Source organism: Acinonyx jubatus, chromosome E3 (genome assembly GCF_027475565.1).
Source record: "Acinonyx jubatus isolate Ajub_Pintada_27869175 chromosome E3, VMU_Ajub_asm_v1.0, whole genome shotgun sequence".
Taxonomy (NCBI): domain Eukaryota; kingdom Metazoa; phylum Chordata; class Mammalia; order Carnivora; family Felidae; genus Acinonyx; species Acinonyx jubatus.
This window is the reverse complement of record NC_069398.1, coordinates 38,338,281-38,351,557: the sequence shown is the minus strand read 5'-3', so window position 1 is coordinate 38,351,557 and position 13,277 is coordinate 38,338,281. Positions and strand designations below refer to the sequence as shown.

General features: G+C 51.6%; 1 protein-coding gene and 1 long non-coding RNA gene across 2 annotated transcripts in view; one reads left to right on the top strand and one right to left on the bottom strand.

Moving 5' to 3' along the window:
• Window positions 1–9,769, top strand: part of LOC128313584 (uncharacterized) — a 43,544-nt gene extending 33,775 nt beyond the window's left edge. Inside the window, exon 4 of the long non-coding RNA XR_008294488.1 lies at window positions 9,119–9,769. This is a non-coding gene — a long non-coding RNA (uncharacterized LOC128313584). The remainder of the gene's footprint in view (window positions 1–9,118) is intronic.
• The window catches only part of LOC106978713 (ATP-binding cassette sub-family A member 17-like), a 76,014-nt gene extending 63,819 nt beyond the window's left edge, over window positions 1–12,195 (bottom strand). The window contains 7 exon segments of the mRNA XM_053213004.1: window positions 1,379–1,496; window positions 2,826–2,942; window positions 3,606–3,865; window positions 5,250–5,412; window positions 6,471–6,598; window positions 10,943–11,201; window positions 11,593–12,195. Of these exon segments, the coding sequence (XP_053068979.1) occupies window positions 1,379–1,496; window positions 2,826–2,942; window positions 3,606–3,865; window positions 5,250–5,412; window positions 6,471–6,598; window positions 10,943–11,201; window positions 11,593–11,709 (1,162 nt within the window). The 5' untranslated portion in view covers window positions 11,710–12,195.
• Window positions 12,196–13,277: the final 1,082 nt, after the last annotated feature.

The window sequence follows — 13,277 nt, the reverse complement described above, 5'->3', positions numbered from 1 at the left end:
TTAACATTGAGGAAATCCAATTTATCCATCTGCTTTTTTATGATTTATGTTTTTGTTGTCATGTCTAAGAAATCACCACCTAACCCCAGATCACAAAGATTTATGCCTGTATTTTCTTTTCAGGATTTTGTAATTTTAACTCTTATATTTGGAGTTACAATCCATATTGAGTTGATTTTGTGCATGATGTGATGTAGGGTCCAATTTCATCTTGTGCACGTGGATATCCAGCTATCCCAGCACCCTTTGCTGAAAAGACTGTTCCTTATTCCTTGCCTGTTGAATTGTCTCGGCCCCTTCATCAAAAAGCAATTGGTCGTAGACTCTGAGTTGCGTAAGTATATATTTGCCTTCACTTGGGACTGTTTCCTACTCTGGTCCTGCTTTATTGTGCTTCTGACCTCATTGGTTTTGTCTTTTATTTCCAGCCTGTGCTTATTTCTTGTGTGTGAACGCAAGCTCAATTTTGGGGGTGTCAGACTTCTGTACCACATTAACCTTAGCTTTTGAGCATCCTTTTGATACTTATGCTCTAAGGTATCCACGTAACTCTCTTCCTTGACCATCCCCCCTGCCATGCTTGCCCTTGAGCTATTGAGGGATAGTGGGACACTAGGTAGAGAATTTGAATCAGGAGATAGTGTCCAAGCCCAGTCAGCCTCCCAAAGAACCCACCCCCATCTTGGCAGGGTCCATATTTTCCAGGGCCCACCTATTAGAACATGGCATCTGATGTCAAATATTCACCAATGTAAACAATAAATTGCCTGGCTTCATTTATACCACATTTTTATTTTTTCCCAAATTCTTTTAAGCCTTTTTGTTGTTGTTACCACCTGCTGGACCCGTCCTCCATTCATGTTTTTACCTCCGTCTCTCTATTTGAATCAGGACTCAGTTATCCCACACTCTGACTTTGACTCCATTTCCTGTTATTTTTGTCTCTAGTAGTTCAGCGACTCTACCAACAGTTTTAGAGGTAACACCCCTCTGACAGGACCAAAGTCCCAGGAATTCCTCTCTTACTGTGGTGTCTTATAAGCTACCCTATCATTGTGCCCAACTCACAGTCAAGACCTGGAAACCTGTCTGCACTGGATGTCTTACCCTTCATTTCCTTCCACATTGGGACTTACCATTTGCTTCCATTTGAAATGACATTTAGAAGCCAAACGAGGCATAAAGATATACGTATATAGAGACAGTTCCCTAAGCCTTCAATGGGGAATGGAACTGCTCTACTGCTAAAGTAACCGTAGGGGTGAAAACTTGGCTGTGGAGAAATAATAATTAATGATGCACATAACTGGAATAGCAATGCTACCAGAAAAAGAAGTCACACACACACTCCCCGACTGAGAGTTTTATCAGGACTCACCTTTTTGGAAGAATGTGCTGATCACGAATGCAAAGAAAACAGTGGCCGTGGCAAAAGACAGTAGGAAAACAAATATCAAGCTAGGGTCGCTGTTCCTGAACACCGCCACACTGTTCACCTATGGAGCAGTCACAAACACACATTGTTTTTACGTGGAAAGAATGAGGAGAGGCATAAAATACCCTGAAAACAATGCAGAACTTTTATTTATTTATTTATTTATTTATTTATTTATTTATTTATTTATTTTAATGAATTTGTTTTATTTTTTATTTTAGAGAGAGCATGAGTGGGGGAGAGGTGCAGCGGGAGGGGAGGGAGAGAGAGAGAGAGAAAGAGACTCTTTTTTTTTTTTTTCTGGATCAGACATGATGTGGTTTAATACTACACAGGGGATACAGAGGGGGAAAAAACATCCTATGATTGAAGCCAAGGCTTTAAGGAAGACACTTTCTTAGGTATTAGAGAAAGAGACTCTTAAGTAGGCTCCATGCTCCACATGGTACCTGACTTAGGACTCGATCCCACGACCCTGGGATCATGACCTGAGCCAAAATCAAGAGCCAGACGCTCAACCAACTGAGCCACCCAGGGGCCCCAGAACAATGCAGAAATTATTTTAAAACCACAAGATTAGTCTAAATTAAACAACATATCTTGATTTTTTTTTAAGGCGTAACTTTGATCCAGCGTCCATTACCTTTTGTAAATTACGCTCTGTACGTGTATCTTTTTTAAAGAGAGCATACGTCTGAATTCGATTTTTGATCCAATGTGAATCTCTTTTGCTTTAATAAGAGACTTTATCCCATTTGGCATTGTCGCTCTTATAATAACTATAGTATTTCTTTTGACACCTCACGTCTCCTCTTTTTAATGCTTTCTGGCCGTTTTCTTTGTTTTATGTATTTTGCCATGTGGTCTGGGTTTTCTTGCCTACCTTTATCCAAAGTGCCCCAATTTGGGTAATTTAGAAGCTAAATCTTCATTTATCCACATGGTGGATTATAATTTAGCCATCAGATGCAAGTTAGCAAATTGGAACACCAGATCTCGATGGCAGCACGGAGGAAAATTTAACACGGTAGGATGGGCCTAAGAGGACGTTCTCCATCTTTTACAACAACTGTTTTCAACTATTTGCGGAGTTGTAATGTTTTTAAGTTTATAAAATACTTTAATTAGGAGATGAATCCCACTTCCCTGACGAAATTAACCACACCCGCGTCCAGTACTTGCAGCCCCAGGAACGGAAGGCCGTCAAGGCTCTCCCGGATGGTGCAGCTTCAGTGCCCGATGCCCGCAAAGTTTCCACAAATACCACCTGAGGTTGCCCCAAGTGCGCGTCCGTGGATGTGCTGTCATCTTCTGTCGAGTCTCAGCCCCGCCGCCCTTCCCGCAGCCACCTTCCTTCCGCTTAGCGTGTGCGGAGGGACCGGACACGCACCTGTGTGCAGAAGAGGACGGTCATGAAAGAAACGGCGAGGAGGGCCGAGACGAAGGACACGATGAACCAGGCAGCCCAGTGTTGCCAGTTGTCCACTCCCATCATGCACATGTACTCCTAGAGAAAGCAGAGGAGCCCGGCGTCCCACCACTGCCAGCGCCACGCACCCACCGCGGCCTCGCAGGTGGCCTCGCTCAGACGGTGCTGAGTGCACGAGACGGAGCAAACCGTGCATGGTCGGTGAGGCCACGCAAGGTCTGGGGAGCCTCCGGCAGGTGATTTCTATATACAGTCATAAGAAGCAATCAAAGGAGAAGAAAATTAAAGTGAGGAGGCAGAGGGTCTCTACCGAGAGCAAAAAGTGAGGAGACAGGTAACGGGAGAGCGCAGGCAGGCAGAGAGACTCTCGGGGCAGCCTGTGTTGGGTTGGGCTCCCGGCTGGAGCCACAGAGAGAGCGACTCATCCTGGGTGGACAGCCTCTCCTGTGCGCTCATCAGGGAGTCGGTCCGCAGGCATCTTCTGAACAGCTGCCGTGGGCAAGTCCAAAAGCAAGGACTCACGTGGTCACAGCAGACGGCATCGCCTACATTGTAAGCAGGTCAAATGACGAACCACCGTCCGACATCCGCCGTCCATCCCTCAGGGGGAGGTCCCTCTAACACCCATGCAGCCTCGTCCCTGCCGCGGCCTCATCCCCACCCGGGTCATTTTTCATCGGTGCTTGTACACATCCCCGCCCCGGGAGAGGCTCGCACCCCACGCCGGGGAGGGGGGGTTACCTTCAGTTTTTTCTCCTTCTCCAGGGCAATGGAATTGATGATGATGAGCTCGATGCAGATGAAGCTGAGCATGAGCAGAAGAGGGAACTCGTTCTGAAGGGTCACCAGGAGCCTGTCCTGGATGTGGGCTCCGTGGGGGAACCTCTTCACAAGCACACTCAGGCCCTCAAACATCTCGGTCGTCCCGTTGTGGGCGTGGTAGTGCATGATGGCCTTGTCCATCGCATGCTGGATGGCCAGGAAGCCTTCGTTGCTGTATCCTGCGTGAGAGGACAGCGGACACCCGAGCATAAGAGACTCGGAAGACTGGAGGTACAGAACACCCACTGAGTGAGGCGGGTCGTGGCTAACGATTCCTGGAGACGATCGGGTGGGAGCGGGCCGGGCTCCTTGGAGTCCACGTGCCGCCACGGGGAAGAAGGAGCAGCGTCCCCAGGGGCCCCCTGTGGCTGTGATGGTGTCTTTTATCAGAAAACAGGGCAAAGGCATCCTGAGCCCACAAAACAAGGGGTGTCCATTGCCACGCTCTTGCACGGTGGGGCCGCATCCTCTCCCCTAAGTGCTGGGGCTTCAGGGAGAGGGTGCTTGCTCTGCACTTCCGGTCACCAGGACACACGAAATGGTTAAATGCAAAGGACTTGGGAGACACGCGCCCCCTCACCTACTGGGACCTCTGTCTGAGCTGTCACTGCTGTGGTCCGAGGGTTATGGTTGTTGAATTTTGCTGCCAAGCCTCAAAGCCAAACTTTAGCACCGGCAACGTTTATTTTCATACAGTGTAGTCGGTGGGCGAAGGTCAGCTTTTGGGAAAAATAGGTCGGAGGGCAGAGATCCCTGGTGTGGGGATCTCGTAAGAGTTAAAGGCCCCACCTCCCAGCAGGGGTTACCGGCCCTCCACATGGGCAGAGCCAGCGTGGGGTACCCAGCAGTAAAGGGGAGGTGACCACGGTCTCCCGATGGCCTTGACCTACACAGACCCCTGGATCTGTCAGCACGAAAAAGGGAGGAACAAATTGCTGATAATAAAATTCCGGGAACCATCACGGAGTCTTCACGGCATATCGGAGCGTTTCCTCTGCAGAACCGTTGGCATCCTTTCTAGAATCGCATGGAATGATAAGCCCTCGGGTTTACATTCCCACTCGCTGGGCTTGCGGGCCCAAAGTTCACGACAGTTGCGTGGCCATCCTCCAGGGAGGTGCACGCTGTCTGCTCGATTTCCTGAGAGCTGTCCGCTCCCTACCAGGGAGGTCTCCCCGAACCCCGCACAAAGAGGGAGACTCCAGGTCTACAGTGACATGGAGGCCAGGCCTCCGAGCTGCCCCACGGCTTCTCCCCTGGCCTGCAGAGAGCTGAAGACCATCAGGTATATAAGCAAACGTGAGTACGTGCGGAGACAAAAAGAAGAGACGTGCCCTCCTTGTTCCCATAAAATGCCCCCCCTCCTCCCTCAAACAGCTCAGTGTCACAGCCTTACTGCTCTTTAACTTCCTCTAGAATGAAAGCGTTTTACTCAGTGATATGTTTCTAAACGTTACTCCTTCAGCCTCGTTTGAGCTGCTAGCTTAGCAAGGGTTCAGACGGCAGTGACAGCGCGAGAGGCACATGCGTGTGGGCGAGACCTAATCGTTGGGGCTTCCTCACCAGGGAGTCCGCCGTCCGAATGCCCTAAGGCCCGGGGCTCTTGGCTTGGGTTGGAAGGGTAGAGGAAGGATGTGCCCCAGCTGTCCACATAATCTTGTTTGGAGGTCAGCTGCGCGATTAAGGAGTTCCTCTGCGTGTAGCTGAAGCGCAGGCGGTACTTAACCTGCAGGGGATAAAGAGAGGACGACCTGGGTCACGGGGTCCCCATGCTCAGCCAGGACTCGTGTCTGCCGCCAGCTGTGATTGGAGGGAAGGCCGATCCCTCCCTCCCCTGCTAGGAGCACTCAGCGGTCTGCCCAGGAGAGCCCCCTTCAGGAAGGTGGTTCTGAGCGCGGACACTGGAGCGGGGCCACCAGGACCCAAACCCCAGACCTCTCACCGAATGGCGGTGGCGGTTCAGGCGGGTGACTTGACCTTCTTGCCTCGGTTTTCTCATCCGTACAACGCAGATGAGGTTAACAGCACTTGCCCCAGAGGCACTGTAGGATCAAGTCAGATGGCCCCTGGGGTGTGCCTGGCAATTGTTAGTGCTCCAAAAGCGTTGCTGGTTGTTTATCAACGTGTCTGTCTCCAGCTGCCAACACCCCCATGCAAGTTCTAGCCATTAATCATCAGGCGGCACAGGACGACACCAAAGCTACACACGAGCGGCTTCCCTGCCCCCGATGGGAGCCCCTGCCTTGTCCTCAGACAGACAGACCTACCATACTGGAGCCCATGTCATTAGTGTGGTGGTCTGATGACAACCACAACCAGTCCTTCTGGAAAGTGCCTCCGTCCCCGGCTCGGTTCTGGGCACAAACTCATTTGATGCCCGCAACAGCTGAGTTAGGAACTGCTAGTACTCCCGCTACACCGGTAGGGAAACTGAGGCCCGGAAATGTCGGCGCCCCACCCACGGCTAGAGAGCCAGTGGTTGCCAAGCCGGAATCCAGTCTGCCATCCAGCAGCTGGAATTCATGGTCCCCTTCTCTCAGCCCGAGGTCTCCCTGGGCAGGCCTCTCTTGCGAGGAACCCGAACACTGGGAGGTGCCCCGGGGCCAGGTTGGAGGCAGTGAAACCGGGAGCATTTTCTCACCTCCTCTGGAAGAAAGGCAGCCAGGTGGCAAAGCAGACACAGGGAGACAGGGGCAGCCCAGGTGGCGAGACTCCCTAATGGGCCCACACGCGAGCCTGGGAAGCATGGTGAGGCCGTTCCGGGACCGGATGGCCCTTCCTTACCTTCAGCGGCAGGGGTTGCTTGCTGTCATTGAAGGTGTGATCAAAGACAATTCCAGCCAACACGAAGAAGGCTTTGGGATCCTGGAGTATGTAATTTTCAAACAAAGGCACTGAAGAATGGCCTAGGACTGTGGAGAGAAAAGTCCCGTGAGCAAGCAGGCTGCCCCCCCATCCCCGCCTCCCTGAGCCGGTGCCGGAGGGGCCGCAAGACCCCCCCCCACACACACCTTCCTCCATCATTCTGCGAACACATGAGCACATTCGATGGCCGGGAGCCACGCGAGGCGGTGACAACGGTCTGAATGCCCGCCATCTCTCGTCCCAGGCCCTCCAGCTGGGCGGCGCTGAGGGCCACAGGAGGTGGAACTCGCCCTTGGCCATGTTGATGGGGAGCTGTCCATAGCTCGTCTGCGTGGCTATGGCAACCGAAATGGGAGACAGAATCACAGACAAACGTAGCTGTTCTGATGAGAAAAATAATTGCTCCGGTCCCCGGCCCTCGCGTGTGGCGAGGCTATCATCTGGGATCCTCCTCGAAAGTAATTCTTGCTCAGAATGTGGAAGGCATCACCGCATCATTCCGCCTCCTCGCCGCCAGCCGGGTGTCTTCTCTGAGAGCTCATTGGCTTCTGCGCCTTTATCTCCGCGCAGAAGTCACTAGCGCACGTCCACGGTTGTCCCTTTCTGCTGTCCTCTTAGGAAGTGGTGAGACTGTGCACCTCGCAGACACAGCCGCTCTTGCGGGAACCTTTTGTGAACTGCTCTGTCCCCTCCCCTCTGTGTGTCCAATTGCTTCCTTTTAGAAACCCTCGTGGGTGGGCGGGACGCGGTTACTCTCGCTTCCCCTTTTCTTCATCCTGTTGCTGGACATTGTCATGCGCCTCCCAGACCTTGTCTCCCAGCCATCACACGCGTCCACTCGGTCGTTTCCCTGGGAGCGATTTCGCTGATCTAAATTTCCAAGTCCGCTTCTGTTCCTTTGACCACATCTCCGTGCCATGGGAGTCCAGTTTTGTTTTGGCGTGGCAGCATTCCCTCAAACGTCTCTGAGAATATGGAGTTTTTTCAAATGAACCGACTCATGATAAAAATCTCCAATGATGCTGGAGGTTATGTGGCATGTCGAAAGGCTCCTCGATGAGACTGAACTTTAACTTTTCATCAGAACAAAACCCATTCTTGGCGGGCGGGGGGGGGGGGGGGAGAGCCAAAACGAATCACTTGGTCCACAAGATTTGAGACTGAATCCAGTCTCCAACTGTGTGATAGAAATGGAAATCCTTTCTCTTCCTGGTTCAGCATTGCTCCCGCTCCCCCGATGTCCTCAGCCCCTTCGGTGGTAGGGGGGGGGGGGGAGGTCACTACTTTTAGCTGCAGCTAAAAGTTATTTTATTTTCATTTCTAGTTCTGTTCGGTCCTCTTCTTTTTTCAGATCGGCTGGGTAAGTCTGCATCGTGACATATCTGGGGAATAGGATTATGAGTGAATCTTCCTATTTTCCTCTATATAGTTTGTTTCCTTAGCCATATTTATGTTTCTTTTTAAACACACACATGTACATAAACATTTGGCTAAATTGAGGAAAATAGCATACATACAGGAAGGTGTACAAAACACAAACGTTCGTTCTTTTTTTTTAATTTTTTTTTTAACGTTTATTTATTTTTGGGACAGAGAGAGACAGAGCATGAACGGGGGAGGGGCAGAGAGAGAGGGAGACACAGAATCGGAAACAGGCTCCAGGCTCTGAGCCATCAGCCCAGAGCCTGACGTGGGGCTCGAACTCACGGACCGCGAGATCGTGACCTGAGCTGAAGTCGGATGCTTAACCGACTGTGCCACCCAGGCGCCCCTAAATGTTCGTTCTAATGAGCGGTTATAAAGTTCACAGCGAAGTCATCACCTCTTGGGTCAAGAAACAAAATTTGTACCCTAGATTTGTTTGTTTGTTTAGATAGTTTCTTACTATCAATTTGGTTCTTCATTGCTTTCAAGAACATAGTTTTAATATTTGTCCAGCGTATGTTTTTCAACAGGCCAACATAACCCAGTCTGCCCTGTTAGCAGAAACAAATAGCAGTAATCTCTTTCCCAGAAATTTCCGGGAAACATCCCGGTGTTTCCTTGGCTCTGGCTGAGTTAGGTGTCATCCCTGGACAAGTCACGGTAGCAAGGGGACCACGAAGTGCAGAGTGGTGTACCCACGGGAGTCATCCTGAGCCCAAGGAGGAGGCACCAAGGGCTGACGGCAGGAGAGGGGTCCAGCCCCCCAGGGAAAGAACAGGCTGTGAGGATCGTCAAAAGGGAAGGGAAAACAGATGTCTGTCACGGTTTGGAGAGCTCCTCAAACCACTGCCCTTCCTTCCAGGGTGTAGGATTTACTTAGGGGAATGGCCCCAAAGAGCAAAATCTAATTTTTATTTCTTATCCTATTATGTGATTTGAAAATGTCAATGCAAACAATTCTGGTGTTCATCGTTCTTATTCTTTTATTGAAATTTTAAGGTTTATTTTTTGTGTTTTTCTTTTTTTTAACGTTTAAGTTCCAGAAAAATACATTCTAAACTTCTAGCAAAGAATTCTGCGAAGTGGCATTTGGGGTGAGAACTTGACTTTTCACTCTAAACCTTATATTATTTCACGTGCAGTTATGTAATAAGGAGAGAGGGAGGAGCGGAAGGCAGACGGCCGTCTGTTCCGGGACGCAGAGCGCGCAGAGAGAAGCGTGGCGGCGGAAGCGGCCGGAGGCGGAAGCAGTGGCAGGTCCCGGAACCGCGGGACTCAGCCCCGGAGACTCCCGCAGGCGGATGTCGGAAGCGTCCCTGGCACAGCGCGCACGCGCAGAAGAAAGCCTGGAAGGAAAGCCCTGGAACCTGCGACGCCAAGGACCGAGTATCGACAGCGATGAGGTAAGAAGTGAGTCGGAGGTAATGAAACAGAATTAACGCCTCGAGACACCCCATACGAGGAGGGAGACGTTGCCCAAGGTAGGATCTTAAGGGAAGACAGAAGAGAAATGCTTTCTTCTCCGTGGAGGCGACCGAGGGGTCCCAGGGAGTGAGGTGGGGATCCAGGCCGGATGCAAAGGCCGAATGTTTGGGGAGCCGAAGGGCTGCTCACGGACAGGAGCCCAAGGCCCCAGGTTCATCTCCGTCTCCCTGCGAGACCCAGAGAGCAGCCAGAGGAGAAGACAGATCGCGCCAGACAACTTCTCTTCAAACCCCTGCCACGCGGGCGGCCTCGCGCACATGGAGGAAAACCCAAGACTTGGGGGAGGCGTGCGAGTCTCCTGCACACACTCCAGCTCGGACCACTCACACCCCCCCCCCCCCCCCGCCTTCCTTCAGCCTGGTTCACCGAGGCCACACCCCACCCCAGCCCCGCCGCGGCCCCCACCTGCCCCCCCACCCCGAGTCCCGAGGCCGCCGTCATCCCACTTTGCAAGTCCTGTTCTTCACCTGCACCGCCGTATCATCTCCAGCCTCCTAAGAGGAGCTTTCTCTGTTGTGTTTTGTTTCCAATCTCGTACTAGTAGAATTAGAATGGTATTTTAGGTTGCCAGGCAAGCGCAAAGCCCCAAAACAGCGGCCCCCACGCGTGTTGCCACTGAGGGCCTTTAAAAGAATTGTCTGCGTTGAGTGGCACTCAGAGCTGGGAGAGGAGAGCCTTCCTTTTCACTCGGTACCTTATGTATTATTAGAACACCTTTACAAAAGCATATATCACAATTATGGCAATTTTGGAACATGACTCCACATTTTGTGGATTCCGCGTTTTGAAAAACTGTATCTACCTAACTCCATTAACGAACGCATTTATTCATTCAGTAAATATGTATTGAGCAGCGAGTGTATGCCAGGCATGAAGGAGGCCCAGTGATCAAGAAAACGGACAGGGCCCTCTGCCCTCAGGGAGGTGGAGCCCAGCAGGCTTGTCAACCGCAGACTTGACACAGAAAGCCCAAAGTGGCGGTGTGATGAATCGTGAATCCGAGATCTCTGACCGTAGCCAAAGGGGCGCAGAGAGAGACGAAGGCGCAGCTGAGAAATCTAAATAAAGCTCGGCTGGCAGCTTGCCCAGTGCCCCTGAAAGGAGCCTGGAGGCAGGGGTAGGGCCAGACCCTGGACTACTGGTGCAATGGAAGCCACCAGAGGGGCAGAAGCACAAGGCTGGCCAGACCTTTCGGACCTTTGAGAGACCTTCTTGGCTGCATGCAGAGACTGGCTTAGAATTGATTAAAATGAGAAGAGAGACGGACGACTAATTCAGAATCTCCCAAGTCGCCAGAACGTGGTTGCGGCAATCAGAGACCTCGTGGGCGGCTTTCCCCCAGCTGTCACCTCCACAGACCTTTTAGGATTTGGAGACCCCAGATATGGAATCACGACTATATACACCCTCAGGAAACAGCCTCAAACTCTATAAAATTGCCCTCCCTCCCTCCCTGTCCTTACCCCATCTTTATGTCTCACCTTCAAACTCAGCGTCAAAGGATTTCCCCACCGCTTCAGTGATAGCCTTCAACGTTTCGCTTTTGGAAGAGACATACACTAGTTGGTATCTGGTGTGAGTAGGAAAATAGAGGAAGTCTGGCAGTAAACTGATATTGATGGCCAGGTAGTTGACAGGAGGTATTTTCTTGGGCAAACTGTTTAAACGCAGGTACATGACGATCATGGAGAAGAGTAGCGGCATTAGGATTTCAAGCACTGTTATCAGAGTCTTCCGCTTCTAGAACAAAAAGGAAAGCAGCATGAGAACGTGAGTGTTAAGTCACCCCACGGCGACGTTTCTTCCATTTAAGAAGCCCTTTCATTCTCCCCCACCCCCAGCCTCCCTGCACAACCCACAAAAAAGAAGAAAATAGAGAATGAACTAAATGGCTTCTCTTTCTGGACTTTTCCATGACATCAGCGGCGAGAAACCAGTAATGATGATGCAACCTTCAGTGATGACGGTTTGCGGAATTCCAGTGGGAACCTGGCTTATTTGTAGGAACGGGCCCCGTTTCAAGTACAGTTGTTGATTTTTTCTTTAATCAGTTATTAGATGCCAGCGTGACATAAACATTCAGTCCCCCCACCCCGGACATGCCCACGGCTCCAAGGACCACCTTACCCACCTTCAAGATGAAATTCTTCCAAAGAAGAAGTTTTAAATTCCTGACCATTGTCACTTTCCCACCCGAAGGGGAGGGATCAGCACCAGCTGGGAAGCAAACGGGGCAACTGTCAGGCATCACACACACGTGCCCTCCTGTCCTTGAGGAGCTGTCTGCTCTCGGACTTTCAGAGCATCGTTTCTTCTTTTTTGCGGGCTCCCCCTCCTCTGCCCACCTCTAAACATCCCAGCGGGGCTCGGCTGACACTCCCCCGTGGGCAATCTCACTTGGTCTTTGATGTTGAAATGCACGGACACACTGATGATTTCCACATTCCTGTCTACAACCTGCACCTGCCGGGTCTCCTGCCCCAACCCCTCCCGTCTGAGCAGGAGCCCAGCTTCATGAGGACAAGGTTGTGCGAAGGTCTCCCTGTCTCCTCTCATCTCCCATTTTCCCCTGCCCCGCTGCGGGCCTGGCTGTGATCCAGAAGGGACAGAAGTGGCTTCTGCTCACAGCCCACGCACCTGCCGTGGCATGCCTCCCTCATGCGTCATTAAACTACTGAACGTGCTGTTTATTTACTTCTTGTTTGATCTGATTTCCCTCTGGAATGCATGGTCCATGAAAGCAGGGATTTTTTTTGGGCAGGGGGGGGTGGGAGGGGCTGTTTTTTGTTGTTTCACTACAGAGCCCCCAGACTCCAGAGCAGGGCCAGCGCATGCTCACCACTCAGTAAACACGGGCCCGAGAATAAAGGCGTCAGAGGGCACACGGCTTATGTGAGGACATGGCTGTGACAGAGATGCTTGTGGAGAAAGGACGCTCTGCGGTGGCAGCACGAGCCTCCCCTTCTGCTCTCTGCTTCTCGCTATGTCACGTGCTTTAGCTTTTAGCTGCTGCCACCTCACGATCTTCATTTCCAGAAAAATGTTTTTCCACTAGTGAAAGAACGGATGTGTTTTCCTCTGGTGAAAGCGTCTCTGACGTTGCCGATTAGAAACGAAGACACCGCGTTGTGAGCTCACTAAATGTCACTGGAGGTGAGCTTTAAAATGGCAGGCGGTGTGATTGAATTTCACCTCCATAGTAGGAAAAAAAAAAAAAAAAAAACGAGCGCAAGACAGGTTTAGAGTAGTCAGCCGTGGCTGCAGCCCATCTGGTCTGGCCAGCAACCCCAACCACCGGCATTAATTTCCTGCCCACGGCTCTGCCGCCTCCTGGGACTGGCTGGACTCGTCTCTAGGTCTTGTTATGGCCCTATGTTATGTGTCCCCCCGCCCCATTTGCTGTGTCTAAGTCCTAATCCCAGGATCTCAGACGGTGACAGTTTTTAGAGGCAGGGACTTGACCGAGGCGACCAAGGTAAAATGAAGCCGTCGGGGTGGCGTGTGTCCTCACAGAGGAGATGTGGACACACAGAGGCAGCGGGGGGTGCGCGGGCACAGAGAACGCACGAGGGGTGGACAGCCCAGGAGAGGGAAGGAAGTGGCAGGAGGGAGCAACCTTGCCACCGCCTGGATCTTGGACATCTGACTTCTCGAACTGTGGACAAATACATTTCTGTTGTCTCGGGCACCCGGTGTGTGGTGTTTTGTGAGTGCAGCCCGACTGGATGAAAACAGCTCTGCGCCACGGTCCGCTCCCAGCTGGAGCATGTTGCTCTAATGGCAAGAAGCCACGCCAAGCCGCGCAAACGCATTTAA